General features: G+C 35.7%; 1 protein-coding gene across 24 annotated transcripts in view; it reads right to left on the reverse strand.

Annotated features, from left to right (window-relative positions):
* Window positions 1–13,581, reverse strand: part of SOX5 (SRY-box transcription factor 5) — a 1,010,478-nt gene that overhangs the window by 298,777 nt on the left and 698,120 nt on the right. For all 24 annotated transcript variants that reach the window (XM_067008877.1, XM_067008891.1, XM_059082188.2 and 21 more), the window contains one exon: window positions 10,225–10,435. In XM_067008877.1, the coding sequence (XP_066864978.1) occupies window positions 10,225–10,435 (211 nt within the window). The remainder of the gene's footprint in view (window positions 1–10,224; window positions 10,436–13,581) is intronic.

The raw sequence follows: 13,581 nt of genomic DNA on the forward strand, positions 1-13,581 counted from the left end.
TAATAGGTTGTGCCTTTAGGGTCTTGTAATATAAAATTGTGAGCAAAGATTTTTTTGAAGAAGTTCAGGAAAAAAGTCCCAATTGTGTAAATGATGACAAAGTCTAGTTCTAGTAGAAATAAAATTTCACAAATAAATGCAGTATCTCACACACAAGGGGTACACTCATCATGGTGTAACAATTTTGGAGGTGTGGGCATCATACTCTAAGAAGGAAGACAGATACAGATGCTAAATAAAACCAAGCATATGTGGGATCAGAAAGGAGGACTACACACATACCCACATGTACACACAAAAGAAATGAAAAGAAAAAATATCAAAATAGGAGAGGAAAGGACGAACGAATGAGAGAAAGCTAAAATCTTAGAAAATTAGGAAACTTTTGGCCAAGGGAGCCTTCAATTATCTTTGTCGTCAGTACACATTCACATTTATTGTAGAAATAAGAATATAAGAAATCCACAAACCCAATGTTAAATTGCTTCTCCTAGTCTCATGTTGGTCACATTTTGCAATTTTATCCATATCAATGTAGAGAAATCCTCTTTCTTTTTGAAAAGTAATTCTTCAGGTACAAACTTGCCTAACCATATTTTATTTAGGGAAACTTATATAAATAAACTTCAAAACAACTAGCTATCCTAGGATTTTTATGAATGTCGGGTTTGTCGGTTTTGCTGTGGATTACATATACTAAATTTCCAGAATTTTGCAGGTCTGAACCAGAATTTTTCCGTACACGTAAGTATCCTGAGAAAGCATCACTGGAGCCATATAATATTTCTGGTATGCCTAAAGCAACAATGTTTCTAACCAGCCAAGATGTGGTAATAACAATAACTGGTACAATTCCAAGTTGGTTATAAGTTATAAAGTACTTTCATGTGCATTACCTCATTTGTTTCCTTCAACAACCCTCTGATGAAAGGAGGGCAGTTCGATTTGCCAACAGAGGACAGATATTTATTACATTAACACAATTACTACAGCAATTTAAAGGCAGGTAAATGTAATGTCTTTTATAATATAAATTATAAGGTAGATGCTCAGTTTTATGGAAAGAAATCCTTATTTAAATTTAAAAGCTGCATTTCCCTCAAATGTGGCAAAACAGATACAATGACATTCCCAAATATTGCTAAATACTTGTAAGTTGATGCTTCAAAATTGATCAGAGACTAAACTATATTGATAGATAATCTTACACACAGCGATCAGTGGCAGAGCCAGGACTACAGCTCAAACCCTGGCTCACAGTGCAGTTACCCTTTTTCATCATGAATTGATTTGAAAGTCAGATAAGAACGAGGTCTCAAAAAACGCACAAATATACATATTTTCCCCATTTTGCATACAATTTCCAGGATTCATAAGCCCTCTGAAGGACCTCCTGAATCCTGAGTTTGGAAACTCTCCCCTTGAGGGAACATCTTAGAGTCCCTGAAGACTGGAGGGAACAAGGAAGGAGTTGAGTCAGTTACTTTTCTTTGACTACAGGCCTCCGGAGATGAACTGTGGTGGGGGCGGGGCGGGGTGGTGGAGTGATAGATCCAACTGTAGCCTGTTAGCATCTTGAGCTCGTCGTAAGAAATAATAACTCTCTCTCCCATGCCAGCTCTGTCCTAGAAAAGAGTGCTGGTCTCCATTATGATGAAACTCTATTAAAGAACCATTTACAGCATCGAATTCTGGAAAATTATCCACAGATCAATTCATTTTTTACTTTGCCCATAGCAGTGGGGGAAAATTGTAATCTGTGGCCACAAATTCATAGATAATGCCAATATATTAGCAATACTACAGTTATTTCAAAGATTAATGTGACTCTAAAATATATAAAGTTTTTGTTATGTGTGTATTTTAGTTTTGTATCCTGGAACTTAATACCTAGCTTTGTGACCCGGGACGATACTTTAACCTCTAAGTCACAGGAAGAATTTAAAGTAATGATCTCAAAGATTCAATAATGACAAGAAGGATGGAGGGCTTCCCTGGTGGCGCAGTGGTTGGGAGTCCGCCTGCCAATGCAGGGGACGCGGGTTCGTGCCCCGGTCCGGGAGGATCCCACGTGCCGCGGAGCGGCTGGGCCCATGAGCCATGGCCGCTGCGCCTGCGTGTCCGGAGCCTGTGCTCCACAACGGAAGACGCCACAGCGGTGAGAGGCCCGCGTACCGCAAAAAAAAAAAAAAAAAAAAAAAAAAAAAAAAAAAAGGATGGAGAGGACAAGATGAATGAGATAAACAGCTAGGGAGGTTAACTGAGTAGGACATGAAGAAAAGAGGGCAGTAAAAACAGAAGGCAGGGACTTCCCTGGTGGCACAGCGGTTGGGAATCTGCCTGCCAATGCAGGGGACACGGGTTCGATCCGTGGTCCGGGAGGATCCCAAATGCCTCGGAGCAACTAAGCCCGTGGGCCACAACTGCTGAGCCTGCACTGTAGAGCCTGCGAGTCACAACTACTGAGCCCGTGTGCTGCAACTACTGAATCCCGCGTGCCTAGAGCCCGTTCTCCACAACAAGAGAAGCCACTGCAATGAGAAGTCCTCACAGCACAACAAAGAGTAGCCTCAGCTCGCCGCAACTAGAGAAAGCCTGTGAGCAGTAACGAGGACCCAATGCAGCCAAAAATGAATAGGTAAATAAATAAATAAATAAATAAATTTAAAAAAAAAACAACAGAAGGCGAGCAATGAAATCTACTCAATTTTTAGGGGAGTGTTAGCAAAGGCTAAAACTGTCAATTAGTGGGTGGAGCGTCATCCACAGGTAACACAATCACCTACTATGCACCAAGTTCATTATTAGGAAGCGGAAAGGCACAGACAATCAAACCAAGAACTCATTTCAACGTTCACATACTTACAGCTGTGGAAGACAGCAGTTAAATAAACAATGATGGTAATGCGGTCAGAACTAACAGAGATGAGTTATGTTAGCAGTGTAGACTAAACCAAATTCTGACAAAGGTGTTCAGAGAAGGCGTTGAGTCTTAAAAGGTGCATGTAAATTCATTAGGTGGATAAGACCGGGTATGATATTTAAGGCAGAGGAAACCGCATATGAAAAGGCAGAGTAGTATTAAAAATACAGAGTGTTGAGAGAACTGCATGCAGTTTCTTTAATAAAGACAGCATGAGAACATGTACCTTAGAGAATGGTGTAAAGTAAGGTTACGGGGATTAAAGGGTCGGGTCTTGTGTTCAATGTCAAGTAGTTTTGAGAAGGAAAAGAAGTTCGTTCTAATTCTAGTTCCTCCATATGACAAGAACATGAACAAGTTACTAAGACTTGATTTTTAGTTTTTAAGATAAGAAATAATACCAGCTTCGGAGTTTCTGAGGATTAAATGAAGTAGCTCACATAACATCTGGCAGAATTTATCAAGGTCTTTCCTCTCCTTTTCCCAAGACAGCAGTGGGGTAACACTGAAGCAGTATAAACATCCTTTCAACAAATATTTTAAATATTTAGTATGTGCACTATCCTCACCCTTAAGGAGTTTAATACAGGGGAAGAAACTTGACAAATAAGTGGACAGTCATAATACAGTTAAATAACTAACAATGGAGGGAGGCAAGTAACAGTTCTTAAAAAGATGAAAAGGTTAATGCAGTGAGTGTAAATAACTCTTTCTAGCAACTTGGACTTGGAGAAATGAGGAACAGAATTGCAGATAGAGGGGATGGGAATCAAGAAAAGGTGTTGTTTGTTGTGTTTCTAGGAGGAAGAGATATAAATAAGCTGAAAAGATCATTCCAAAGAGACAGAGGAGTACTATAGACATTAATGTAGAAAAGTTAAAATATGAAGCCTGTTATAATCTTGTACCTAAAAGGATTCTAATTTAAAAGAGATATATGAAGTTCTCATCAAGGTAAAAATTACTTGCACCTGTACTGTTCTGAGCCTAAGGTTTAAATGAAAATCAAAGTCTGGATGTGACCCCTGAATTTAAAGGCTGATCTGTACTTATAGACTATCCCTAGCTACCCGGAACTTGAGAACACAGGACAATTGTGGATACCTATCTATCTTGGCTTTATTAGCTAAATTAAGATAGCTGGTTGTCTTAGATTTGTTCAAATTTAATTTAATGATCAATGATATACTCTTTAAACTAAGATGAGGTGATGACATTACTTCTAAAAGAATCAAGACAGAGAGAGTAAAGAATACCAGAACGTATGACATAACTGAACTGGGAAAAAAAGGCACCCAGACCGGTAGGATGTGCACTGGATTCTCATTCTAGTTTTAACACTAACTTGCTGTGTGATCTCAAGTACATCTCTACCTCAGTTCTCTCTCTCTCTCTCTCTCTCTCTCTCTCTCTCTCTCAATGAGGAGAGAGGGCTAAAACGTGTCTACGTTTCATTCCAATTCCGAATTTCCATTATGCCAAACTAATTTGCTCCCAGACATTCTTCTAAAACAAGTTTTTCTTAAGATATTTTCCAAGGCATTTTTTTTTAACACTTTAAAATCAAACAGTTTAAACTGAGCTGATTTTCAATTAAAGCTTTCTGGAAATTTGATCACCATTGAGGAATCAGAAATTTACTTTAGCAGAAAATTATGGAATACTACTTTCTTATTCAATATTTCAAAGGAGTAAAGGAGAAACTAACACACTATTGTAAAACAGTTATACTCAAATAAAGACGTTAAAAAAAAAAGAAAAAAATATTTCAAAAGAATTTAGGGACACATTGTTAATGTGTAACATTAAACTATTACTGGCAAAATTTCTAATTAGAAAAAACAGTGTAAGTAGTGATTAAGGGCATGAATTTTAGTTTAAGGTTGACTTCAGTTTGAATAATGACCCGACAGTCACCTTGTGACATATTTAATCATCAGTTTCCTCATCTGAAAATGGAGATAATAAGAAACAGAATATTTCGTTCATGTGTATGGCATTTCCTGAAATTGGAATAGCTATACATAATAGCCCTGGTTATGAGGTTTATGTAAAGATTAAATAAACTATTTCATATAAAGTACTTAACACTATCATTAACACATGATATGCACTTAATATATGCAACCAACCAAATACATATCATTTATTCAAGGCCTTGATATAGGAATAATGTATCACGTATTATGATATTAAACCTCGTCATTCTTAACTCCTAAGTCTAATAGTTAAAAAAACCAACTGATAGAGCATAGTTACTACCAAATATAAAATACATGTTACATAGGTCAGACATTTCAAACTGAAAATTTACTATAAACTTTGGCAGGTTCCACATCAGTTAAAGTGTCACTGGACAAATGAGAATCTTCAGCACCAGAACTTTTAAAGTAATGACAGACAAAAATTATGATAGAGGAAAAAGATACAAACAAAAATATATAAATATATTTTCTCCTATTTATAACTTTTAAAATATTTTAACTAATTGCTTGAAAAGATAAGCTAGCTCGAATAAAAGATCCATTTTTTCTTCGACCTATATGGAAATCTAATTTTCTTTCTAACCATTTTACCTCGGTGGCCTCCTTTTGTACGACACACCATTCTCTTCTAACTTCTGAATTTCTGCTGGCTTGCTGTTGGCAGGGATAAGGTCGGAAATAATACAGACTTTCTATTGAAATCTGCATTCCCCCCCAATGAGAGGAAGCAAAGGCATGAATATGGCACCCTCATAATGATTTAGCTGGGGCTTAATGAAATTTTCATCACAACCTGCTGTTCATTTTAATGGCCTTTGAAAAACAATGGAAAACATAGCTTGAGGGAAGAAAAGATTTTTCCGTAGCAGATATCTGTCAGCTTAACATTTAGTTCCATTCACTCTCTCTCTATTCTCCTCATCCCCATATTACCGCCCTCATCACAGAACTATAACAATGTTTTGTACTTTTTCATTAAATTTATTCCTATGTATTTTATTCTTTTGATGTGATAGTACATCGCAGAACTACAGATCATTTGTTTGTACCGTATGCAGTGTCACTGTCCTGATGTTTGGCTAATGTCAGGTTTTGGTGTCCATTCTCATGTCTAACCATACTCTTTAATTAGTGGAGTTTTTAATCAGTTTGAATAATGACCCCAACAGTCACCCTGTAACATATTCAACATCAGTTTCCTCATCTGAAAATAGAGATAATAAGAATCAGAATATTTAGAATGTAACTTCCCACTTGCTGTGGAGCCTTTCACATATCTCCCTAGACATATTTCTCCCTTTTTCTCTTTTTGCAGTTAAAAAAAATAGAAAGAAATTTCCTTTAACACTCTATTCCTTTTCTATGATACAATTTTCTTCCATGTTATAATTTTTTTCTTGGTGATTAAGATCACCATTTTACTCAGATACATAAATTGCTCCTTGAGAAATCTCCCAATAGTTGCAGTTACTAAATATTCTTACAAGAGTAAATTTCTTCATCAATAAAAGTGAGTCTAATTTCTCCAAAGAAGACATACAGATGGCCAATAGGCACATGAAGAGATGCTCAACATCACTAATATTAGAGAAATGCAAATCAAAACTACCGTGAGGTACCACCTCACACCAATCAGAATGGCCATAATTTAAAAGTCTACAAATAATAAACGCTATAGAGGGTGTGGAGAAAAGGGAACCCTCCTACACCACTGGTGGGAATGTGAGTTGGTGCAGCCACTATGGAAAACAGTACGGAGGTTCCTCAGAAAACTAAAAATAGAGTTGCTATATGGTCCAGCAATCCCATATCTGGAGAAAACTCTAATTTGAAAAGATATATGCACCCCAATGTTCATAGCAGTGCTATTTAAAATAGCCAAGACATGGAAGCAACCTAAACATCCACTGACGGACGAATGGATAAAGAAGATGGGGTATATACATATATACAATGGAATACTACTCAGCTATAAACAAGAATGAAATAATGCCATTTGCAGCAACATGTATGGATCTAGAGATTATCACACTTAGTGAAGTCAGTCAGAAAGAGAAAGACAAATACCATAGGACATCACTTATATGTGGAATCTATAAAATGATACAAATGAACTTATTTGCAAAAGAGAAACAGACTCATAGATACAGAAAACAAACTTACCAAAGGGGAAAGGGAGTGGGAGAGGGGTAATTAGGAGTTTGGGATTATCAGATACAAACTAAGTATACATAAAATAGATAAACAGCAAGGTCCTACTGTAGAGCACAGGGAGCTATATTCAATATCCTGTGATAAACCATAATAGAAAAGAATATAAATAAGCGTAACTGAATCACTTTGCTATACACCAGAAACTAACACATTGTAAATTGTACACTTCAATTGTAAGTAAGTAAATAAATAAATAACTGTGAGTCTACTTACATTTCTACTCAAAGCATATCTAGGAATCTTGTGTACGTAAACATAACACCATCTTAGTCGTTCTGTATTCATACGAAAACTATCTTTCTGGGACTTGGGCTTTTAGATGCTTGGCATGTTCAACCTATATGCCAGTCTTCCATAAAGACTATCTCTGTATTTTCTCAATATCTTTATATTACTCAATAACAAGTCACTCTTGAGCTGAGCTTTCAATATATTTGTAGGAAGGAAAGTACAAAAAAAGAGCTGTGGGAAATACAATAATGAAAACAGTCTAATGTCTACATACATAATGATATTTCTTTGTGTTAACTTTCTCTGCCATGGATGCTCCATCTCTGTTCTTTTGCCTATGTAGCTGTAATTTTCTCCTAATTCCCAGTACCTCTGAATGTTTCCTGCTAAGCAAATTGTCAAGCACTGTCTCCTGCCCTTTTTCCTGTTAGGAATTATTCATTTGGCTTCAGCCTTTCATATACTTCCAAATTAAGAGTCTGTGCACCCATTTGGAAGGAAGCTCACATGAAACACTGAGGGAATACCAAGGCCCTAAAAGAAATGACACCTCAGTAGCAAAGAGCACACTTCATATCCAGATCTTGCTTTCTAACACCATTCTCCAATAAAAGGAACCAGGGCTTCTTAGAGAAATGGCTTATTCTAGGACTGGGAGAAGGAAATATACAAGATGAATCATCAGTATCTTATAGTACCAGAAAGTAAAGAAGTGCTCAGATAAAACAAAACAAAACAAGAAAAACCCCACCATCACAGAGGTATGTCAAAGTGACATAGAAGGAGCCTCCAATGAACAAAGCTGGAACAGTGTGACTAACAAAATAAAAAATTGTATTATAATTCAAAGTATAAAATAAACATCCATGAGTTCATACGGATATAAATAAGTGATTGAATAAGTAAACGATAGAGAAGAGATAAATCTCCAAGAAAGAATAATTCCAAATAAATTTCTCGATGATTCACTGTGAAGGAAGGGGACCAAGGTTCCCTACTCCTTAAATGTGGGTTGTACACGGCACCTTCCTTCCATAGAGTAAGGTACAGAAAGGGGGCAGGGAGGCTTTACAGTGGAGAAACCGGACAAACACTGTTATCAGCCAGGTGATCAAGGTCAACATCAACATTCGTAAATCACGTAGTAAGTATGTACTTTTGATGTGACGTGACGAGAATGGTACTTGGTTTCTGTGGTCTTTCTACCCAAACCCACAATCCCAGTTTAATTATGAGAAAACCACCAGACAAATTCTAATAGAGTGGCATTCTACAATATATCTGAACAGTATTCCTCAAGTTTTTCAAGGTTATCAAAAACAAGAACAGTCTGAGAAACTGTTGCAGCCAAAAGGAGCCCAAGGAGGCATGAGAACTAAATAGCTAAATGTAATCTGTTATGTGATGGCATCCTAGAAGAGAGAAAGCACACGGTGAAAACTAAAGAAATCTGAATTAACTATGGACTTTAGTTAATAATGCTGTATCACAACATAAAGGATGCAAAATAATTTTAAATGCAGAAAGTTAATCATGCAAAATGAATAGCATATATAAAAATAAAGAAAAAGAAAACTATCATAAAGATGTTATACCAGAAAACTATGATTCTGGGTGATTTTTATCTTCTTCCTTTTAATTTTTCTGTTTTTTAAACAACTCTTATAGTAAGAAAACACTATTTTTACTATCATTAAAAAAATGCAGCACATTAAAAGAAAAAGGTTGTGTGGGTCCTCCTCAAAACTCCATTTTTATCTCCAGGCAGGTTAGAGCCAAAAAGTCTTTGGCTGACTAGATTATCTCCAAAATTCCTTCCAACTCTAAGATCATGTGAATTACATAAATTTTAACTAAAATCCATGTCCCAGCTATGCATCTGGTAGAGACCCAGAAATATTTAATTACCACATGACTCCAAATACTGGTTAACATACATTTTGCACCAGATATAATTTACCAGTGTCCTAACAACAGTTATAAATAGCGTTGAATAGTATAAATGCAGTATATTTTTGGTGTAAAGCATGTCTTTTTATGTCACTGTTTTATGTTTGTTTGTTTTAATTTTCCATCTGACTCTGAAATAAATAGGAGGCATGTTCTTGTGTGCAACGTGGCATCCGTGTTTAGGATGGACATAGGTTTTAAACAGGAATTAGTAAACATCTGTAACATAAAGGATGAGTATCAAGTTATTCATAAATTATGCCAGTTTGCATCAATCGTTTTACTAGTTTGTTTGCTTTCATTTTAAGATTAGTCCATGAGCATTATCACCTGTAGGATACTATCTGTAACTATTAAAGAGATTTAGAAAATGAAATCCTAAAAGAAAGGCATCCTGGAAGTTGAAAAAATGGGAACCTCAGCTGAGCTAACAGTAAGAGAATCACTACTTTTCAAATACACAAGAGTTCTAACCATACAAATTTTAGACTACACAAAAAGTAGACCGAACTGTCTAGGCAGTCTAAGATGCATTGATGTATAAAGGTTATAAAATGTAACAAAGTTGTAAAATGGCCCCAGTGGGGAAGCACAAACTAGACTGCAGATATCTGGCAGGTAGGCAGTGACTGTCCTGGGCTCTTCTGCCACTTTGTATTCTTGAACCTTTAAGTTTTACTCAACCACAACTTACTCGTGTGAAAATAAGGAAGACATCACAACAAAAATTAATGATTTATAAAATTGGGGTTAGACGTATAAACGTGTTTCTAAAAAAAAAAAAATACTATCCATCTTCATTGCATTAGGTTTCTTCCAATTTAACCTTGAGAGTGCATCAGAAAAGGGAGTTCGAAGTTAAAATCAAACCATTAAAATCAGGAGATAGGCAACAACTTTGTTTTCTTTTTCATCCTTTACCTTCTGGCTCATTTTTGATGAGCTCTTCCATCTTCCTCTGCTTCAAGGTGTCAACAACATCAGCTAAGCTGCCTTTGCGTCGCTCAGGAGTCCCCAGGGCTGTACTAGACAAGGACTCGCCACTCTGTCGCCCACCTTCTTCTGCCTTCTGAGGTGAGGTAGATGAGTTGTGTGGGGCAAATGAAGACATAACTTTATTGCCATCGACTTCCTGAAAGAGAAAGCAAAAGCAAAATATATATATATATATATATTTGTTTAAAATTCAGTAAGCTTTTTAATTTTAATTGGTTACATGGCTTATTCAGCTGCAACAGTGAAAAGTGAAATGTCACTCTGCAAGAGCAAAAGGAATAAAGAAATTTCAAAGAAGAATACATTAACTTTACAGGTTGACACTAGAGTGAGACAAAGATCAATTCATAGAAGTAAAAATAAGAAGATTCTCTCCCTTAGACTGAGTTCAAACGGCAACATAGCCTTTCTACAAGGCCTATATTGATTAGTTTTGTCTATTTTTTGCTTTTGTTTGAAAGTCTTAGATTTTCCTATGAACATTAAATGTAGTGGTCATCTGTAATAAACCTTCTCATGATATTATAATGTTTAAACAAATAACATTCCATACATTGAATTTTCTTTTTAATTTTAAGCAGCTGCCTGTTCTTTATGGCACTCCTAATTAAAGGAGGGTCCTCTTTTATTTCTCCACCTTCCTCTCATGCTTTTAAGAAGACATCAGCCACCCAAGTTATTCTGACATCAGAGACGTATACTGTAAATTCATTTCTGCTTATGCAGAAGATATTTACAATTCCACTTGTTATCTGAAGCACTGTTTCTGATGATACTCTTTGCTGTTTTGCACTTTAAGCCTCATTTGCCCTAAAAAATAAAGTTTCTTGCAGACTTTGCCTCTTCATAATCGTGTACATGTATGAAAAGAACTTATTCTATAATTCTAAAAGGTAAACATACTTCTGGTGTTCCTTTTGGCATTATTTTTCCCATAATTTCTCGTAGAACTTCAGCAATTTGTGTCATATCAGGGGTATATTTTGTATAAGCAGCACTAAATTGTTTTTTCAGAACTTTTCAAGAGAAATGATATTGAAATGACAAAGAAAAATTTATTTTCTTAAAGGTTTTCCTTGTATAATCTCTTACCTCCATAATCCTTTGACTTGCCACAAAGCAGAGCTTTGCTTAAAAATAAATCTGTATCCTAACATCTTTGAGGGAGTTAGTCTCCCCCAGGTTTATTTCTTAATTCTGCAGCATTAAAAGTTTCCAATAAAATATATATGAGTGTGTGCATATTTAACATTCAGTATAATAGCTTATACTCGTGTTTACACATTTGTCCTCTATTTAAGACATGTTAATGAGGATCTGTTGACCCCAGAAAAGTGACAAATCACACTGATTTGATATTTAATCCTTAAAAAATAATGCTAATATTTTTGACTAGATTAAAAATACTTGATAAAACCATCATTCTAATTGTTTAAAATATATGAAAAATAGAGATGTCAATACAAATATAATCGTAACCTGTTCATATGATTTTTGTCAATGGATATTAGTGAGTACAGGGACATTAGCTATGGTATAAACATCAGTTTGCTGGGTGGGATCGAGTCAATGTGGGAAAAGCAAAAGTAAAAAATGTGTGCCAAAAGAATTTTCAGAATAATTCTAAACCCCAAATGGTTTTCATTTCCTAAAAACAGAATATGCCTCTTACAATCACTGTTTCTTGACTGAATGCTCTATAGACACTACTTTCATAGATGAGTCTTAGCTTATAAGGTACTTGAATTTAGAAATCAATATGCATAATGTAATAATTGTAAGCCCCTGCAGGCTAAGTGAAAGTATACTTTTGTAATTATTTATTTAAAACCGACACATAAATACAAGCAAACACTTAAACACAGATACATGCACACACAGACACCTCTGAAAGGGGCAATCACAAATTCATTCAGTAAACTAAGGAATGTTTTTAGGAATGACCCATAATAAACATTAGCTCAGTTTAATGTGCAAACCAGAAGACAGCAAAACTGCTGTATTTATTTTCCACAGGTCTTTCTTCTCCTTTATTTCCAAGGTCAAAAGCAGAAACATCCCAATTTTAGCTTTACTTTAAACATTTATATTTTATACTCTGTTTTTACATCATAGGATGATACACTTTACAAATAAGAATTTGGCAACTGAGCTTCACTTGCCATAAGTGAAAATAACACACATTTTTCAGTAGCATCATCAGTACAGAGAATGACACCCAAATTATATGCAATGAAGTCGATTAAAATATCAGAAAAAATTTCAAATTAAAGTAAAATAAAATAACACCCCATTTTGCATCTCTCTAATTTTCTACACCTTGCAAAGAGAAAGGATATATTGTGAAGAGTTTAACGTATTTCACAAGAATTCTAAACTCAGTTACCACAGCAGTATAAAAATAAATTAATTAGCATTACTTTTATTTCAAGCAGGAATATTTATCTTATCGCTGTTTCACCTGTCTGATTACATTTCGGCCTCTGGCGGTGTTAATCCCTTTAACGGTTTTATGTAGTTAACAGATGTTTCAGTGTGGGGCTCCACTGCCCATCTGCATGGCCAATGGCCTGTTATGTAGTGCTGGCACAGTCTTCGGTCAACGAAGTCCTATGGTTTTCAGTTTCTTCCCTGGGACTGCATTTACCATCCCTGAAATAATGACTGCACATTTCCGTTCATTTTCCTGGGAGCTGAACGTTCAGAGTCCGCTAACAAATGCATCAGTGGTCCCGGCGAGCAATATATATTTAATTAGGTTTTGTGAACCCTAAGAACAAGCTTCAGTATTTTGCAGAAGAGCTCTCAGAACTGTGATGTGTAACTTTTAAAGTCTAACGATAAAAGTGTGTTCCAAACTTTTAGAATGAGGTTAATAATCTTCGTTATTCATTTTTTTTTTTTTTTTTTTTTGGCCACGCCACGCAGTGTGTGGGATCTTAGTTCCCCAATCAGGGGTCGAACCCATGTCCCCTGCAGTGGAAGTGCTGAGTCTTAACCACTGGACCGCCAGAGAAGTCCGTTATTCTTGAACAAGCTTTACCTCACCTTGCCCTCTTTGTCACCTTTGCAACCATGAGATAAAGGAAGGGATCTGCCTAATGTATCCATGTATCTACCCTCATCAAAATATCTTTTAAAAAATGCATTCTTATTAATTCTATAGATAGCATTTTTCTATGAACACCTTAATATTCAAATTTCAGATAATCTGGTGACTAAGAAGAATTAATTCATTTGAATAAAAGAGATAATATGCGACTCAATCAAATATGTATCTCC

Source organism: Kogia breviceps, chromosome 12, assembly GCF_026419965.1.
Source record: "Kogia breviceps isolate mKogBre1 chromosome 12, mKogBre1 haplotype 1, whole genome shotgun sequence".
NCBI classification, from domain to species: Eukaryota; Metazoa; Chordata; class Mammalia; order Artiodactyla; family Physeteridae; genus Kogia; species Kogia breviceps.